At 42.8% G+C, this 4,383-nt stretch overlaps 1 protein-coding gene across 1 annotated transcript; it reads right to left on the reverse strand.

Annotated features, from left to right (window-relative positions):
* Nucleotides 1-639: 639 nt before the first annotated feature.
* On the reverse strand, nucleotides 640-4,159 carry LINE1_2 (LINE-1 retrotransposable element ORF2 protein). The gene has a single exon (XM_051215877.1). The coding sequence runs from the start codon at nucleotides 2,489-2,491 to the stop codon at nucleotides 752-754; it is 1,740 nt and encodes a 579-aa protein (XP_051066421.1). The 5' UTR covers nucleotides 2,492-4,159; the 3' UTR covers nucleotides 640-751.
* Nucleotides 4,160-4,383: the final 224 nt, after the last annotated feature.

The following is a 4,383-nucleotide window of genomic DNA, read 5'->3' on the forward strand; positions in this document are numbered from 1 at the left end:
GGCTAAAGATATTTTTCTTCCACAGAGTTTAGAATAGCCATACTAATAATCTTTTACACTGGTATGATGACTACACCGGTTAAATTAAGTGGTCGATAGCTACAAATTCTCCAATCCCAGCTTTATAAACCGGAGTGATGATTGTGTCTCTCTAGTCTGCTGGCGGTTTACGCTGATTCCAAGACATATCAGAACGTTTTGCTAGAGTTTCAACTTTCATAGTTCTAGAATACATATCGTCAGGACCAATAGACTTGTCTGGTTTAAGATGCTGAGGTAATCATGAAAAAGCTGCCCTAATAAACACAGGTTCTATCGACAAACAACTAATATCGCGATTAATTGTTGATCTCTCATCATCACCGGTAGAAAACACCTTACTAATTGTAACGGAAAGAGAACGATGAAAACCCCTCCGCAGCTTTCTTGTTGGACAGTACTGTCATTTACCTGTTCCTTCCCCCTGTCGTGTATTTTAATCTTTGTTCAGATCTCGTTCAACAACATCTTTTGTTTTTCAGTCTTTCTCGTTTGAGCCTTTATTATGTGATTTCGGTCAAAGACTTGTCTTTTGTTACCTAATTTTCGATTGCATGTTGCCGGACTATTGACAGTAAGGTCGTGTTTGACTAAGCTCAAGGTCACGGCGTGATTCAGCGTGTGGCTGTTAACCTTTTGACTGTCTGCTTGGGAGGATTGCTGGAATCCCTGCAGGTAGATATTTGATCCCATCTTGTTACTTACTTACTTCTTACTTACACCTGTTACTCCTCGTGAAGGAGCATAGGTCGCTCACCAGCATTCTCCATCCAACCCTGTCCTGGGCAATCCTTTCCAGCTCCTTCCAGTTGTAATTCATCCTTTTCATATCTGCCTCTATTATCCGACGTAACGTGTTCTTTGGCCTTCCTCTTTTCCGCTTCCCTTCAGGATTCCAAGTTAGAGCTTGCCTCGTGATGCAGTTTGACGATTTGCGTAATGTATGTCCTATCCACTTCCATCGTCTTTTCCTAATTTCCTCTTCAGCTGGAAGTTGGTTTGTTCTCTCCCACAGAAGGCTATTGCTGATGGTATCCGGCCAATGGATGTTGAGTATCTTGCGTAGACAGCTATTTATAAATACTTGTACTTTCTTGATTGTGGTTGTTGTAGTTCTCCAAGTTTCAGCTCCATACAGTAGAATTGCCTTGACGTTCGTATTGAAGATTCTCACTTTGATATTGGTTGAAAGTTGTTTTGAGTTCCATATGTTCTTCAATTGTAGGAATGCGGCCCTTGCTTTGCCAATCCTCGCCTTTACGTCTGCATCTGAACCTCCATGTCTATCGACGATGCTTCCCAGATATGTGAAGGATTCTACATCTTCCAGAGTTTCGCCATCAAGGGTGATTGGATTGCTGTTCTTCGCTTTGAATTTGAGGACCTTGGTTTTCCCTTTGTGTATACTGAGGCCTACTGATGCAGAGACTGCTGCTACATTGGCTGTCTTTATCTGAATCTGTTCACGTGTACGTGATAGGAGGGCTAGGTCATCTGCGAAGTCCAGATCGTCTAATTGATTCTGAGCTGTCCATTGTATTCCGTGTTTTCCTTCAGATGTTGAGGTCTTCATAATCCAGGCGACCACCAGAAGAAAGAGGAAGGGAGAGAGTAAACAGCCTTGTCTGACTCCGGTCCTTACTTGGAATGCATCTGTCAGCTGTCCTCCATGCACTACTTTGCACTGTAGTCCGTCGTATGAGTTCCGGATAATATTGACAAACTTCTCAGGAACTCCGTAGTGTCGAAGAAGTTTCCATAATGTCCTCCTATCTACACTGTCGAATGCCTTTTCATAATCAATGAAGTTGATGTATAGTGACGAGTTCCACTCAACTGATTGTTCGACGATGATCCGTAGTGTTGCAATTTGGTCTGTGCACGACCGATCCTTTCGGAATCCAGCTTGTTGATCTCGAAGTTGGGCATCTACTGCATCCTTCATCCGGTTCAGCAACACTCTGTTGAAGACTTTCCCTGGTATTGACAGTAGTGTAATGCCTCTGTAGTTTTCACATTTGCTCAGATCTCCTTTCTTTGGAATCTTGATGAGGTGTCCTTCTTTCCAGTCCATTGGCACTTGTTCCTCCTCCCAAATCTTTTTGAATAGAGGGTAAAGCATGCTTGTGGTTACTTCGACGTCTGATTTCAGTGCTTCAGCTGGTATGTTGTCGGGTCCTGCTGCTTTCCCGTTCTTGATTTGTCTGACGGCCATTCTAATTTCTTCCGTCGTTGGTGGGTTGACATCTATAGGAAGATCTGTGTATGCTACTTCGATGTTCGGTGGATTCATTGGAGCCGGCCTATTCAGGAGTTCCTCGAAGTATTCTACCCATCTGTTTCGCTGTTGTTGAATTTCAGTGATTGGCTTGCCTTCTTTGTCTTTGACCGGCCTCTCTGGTTTACTGTATTTCCCTGATAGTTTCTTCGTTGTATCGTAGAGCTGTTTCATATTTCCTTCTCTAGCAGCTTTTTTCTGCCGTCGTTGCTAATTCTTCCACGTATTTCTTCCTGTCGGCTCTAATGCTCCTCTTCACTTGCTTGTTTGCTTCTATGTATTCAGCTTGTGCTTGGACTTTCTCTGCTCGTGTTTGGCTGTTGTTAATTGCTGTCTTCTTGTTCTTCCTTTCTTTGATCTTGTCCAGTGTTTCTATAGAGATCCATTCCTTATGATGGTGTTTCTTTAGGCCCAGAACCTCTTGACACGTTGAAGTCAATGTTTCTTTGATGCCTTTCCAGTTGTCCTCCATGGTAGTTTCTTCTTCCTTCAGTAGATCTTGAAAGGCTTGGAATCTGTTGTTGAGAGCTATCTTGAATTCATTGAGTTTGTCAGTATCTCGAAGGAAGGCTGTATTGAACCTTTGTATTGCTGTTTGTCCACTTGTCCAGTTCTTTTTTAGCTTCAGTTTTAAATTGGCTACAACTAGGTGGTGATCTGAAGCTACGTCAGCTCCTCTCCTGGTTCTCACATCTTCCATTGTCCTTCGGAATTTTTTTTTAATGCAAATATGGTCTATCTGGTTCTCTGTAGTGTGGTCCGGTGAGATCCATGTAGCCTTGTGTATACGTTTGTGTGGAAATATTGTGCCTCCTATGACCAATTTGTAGAATGCACATAGATTTGCAAATCTTTCTCCATTTTCGTTCCTCTCTCCCAGTCCATGTCGTCCCATAATATCTTCATATCCAGTGTTGTCTATTCCGACCTTGGCATTTAGATCTCCCATCAGAATGGTGAGGTCCTTTCTTGAGCATTTCTCTATGATTGACTGCAGCCGCTCGTAGAATTGATCTTTAATTTCGTCGTTGCTACCATTGGTGGGTGCATAACATTGGATAATATTCATTAAGACCCCCTCCTTCTTTGTTTTGAATGATGCTTTGATGATTCTGGATCCGTGGGATTCCCATCCTACAAGTGCATTTCGTGCTACTTTGGACAGCATTAGAGCAACTCCCTGAGTGTGTGGAGCATTTTCCTCTTCGTGACCGGAGTATAGCAGCATCTCTCCCGTAGCTAGCCTTTTCTGTCCAGCTTGGGTCCAGTGGGTTTCGCTGATTCCCAGTACTGTTAAGTTGTATCTCCTCATTTCCGTTGCAAGTTGACTGGTCTTCCCGGTTTCCCACATTGTTCTAACGTTCCATGTACCTATAAAAATTTTTGCTCTGGTTGTTAGAAGGGGCATCGGCCTCGTGGCTTCCGAAGGAACTCGGCTTTCACCATGAAGCGTCATAATTCTTCTAAATGAAGACCTTCTAACTCTCAGGGCGGAGTTAAAATGGTTTGAATTATTTTTTCTGGTAAGCGTTTTTTTAGCGAGTTAGTTTTCTACGGGATGGGGACGCTAACCCCATGCCCAACCCTCCTCCTTTACCCGGGCTTGGGACCGGCAGTAACTCTAGAAGAGCTACAGGCGGAGTTATCCCATCTTGTTGGGAATATTTTATTGATTCTCAGGTATCGTACCCTTTAGTATTAACTGTTTCTTTTATTGCTTAGCACGCTACTTTGCGTTGGAGAAACTTCTGACTGTATAACACAGGCTGTATCGTTTGAGCTATTCTGTAGTTTTGATAGTTTGTTCTATTTTCTAAATTAGAACCGTATATATTGAGCACAGAGTTTGTGTTTTGGTATAATTTAATACGAGTAGCTCAAAAACGCTTTGTACGCTATACAGAGGAACATAGTTTGGTCTAATCGAATAAGTTTTGGTTCGCCAGCCCTGCGTTCAGACCGAATACTGGCAATTCTGTCGTTACACTAATATACTCTAATCGAGCTCCCCCAAGTTCGCCTCTATACGTATGAGAACAATCTTTTAGGACAATTTTCACAGTCCG

This window comes from Schistosoma haematobium, chromosome 4, assembly GCF_000699445.3.
Source record: "Schistosoma haematobium chromosome 4, whole genome shotgun sequence".
NCBI lineage: Eukaryota > Metazoa > Platyhelminthes > Trematoda > Strigeidida > Schistosomatidae > Schistosoma > Schistosoma haematobium.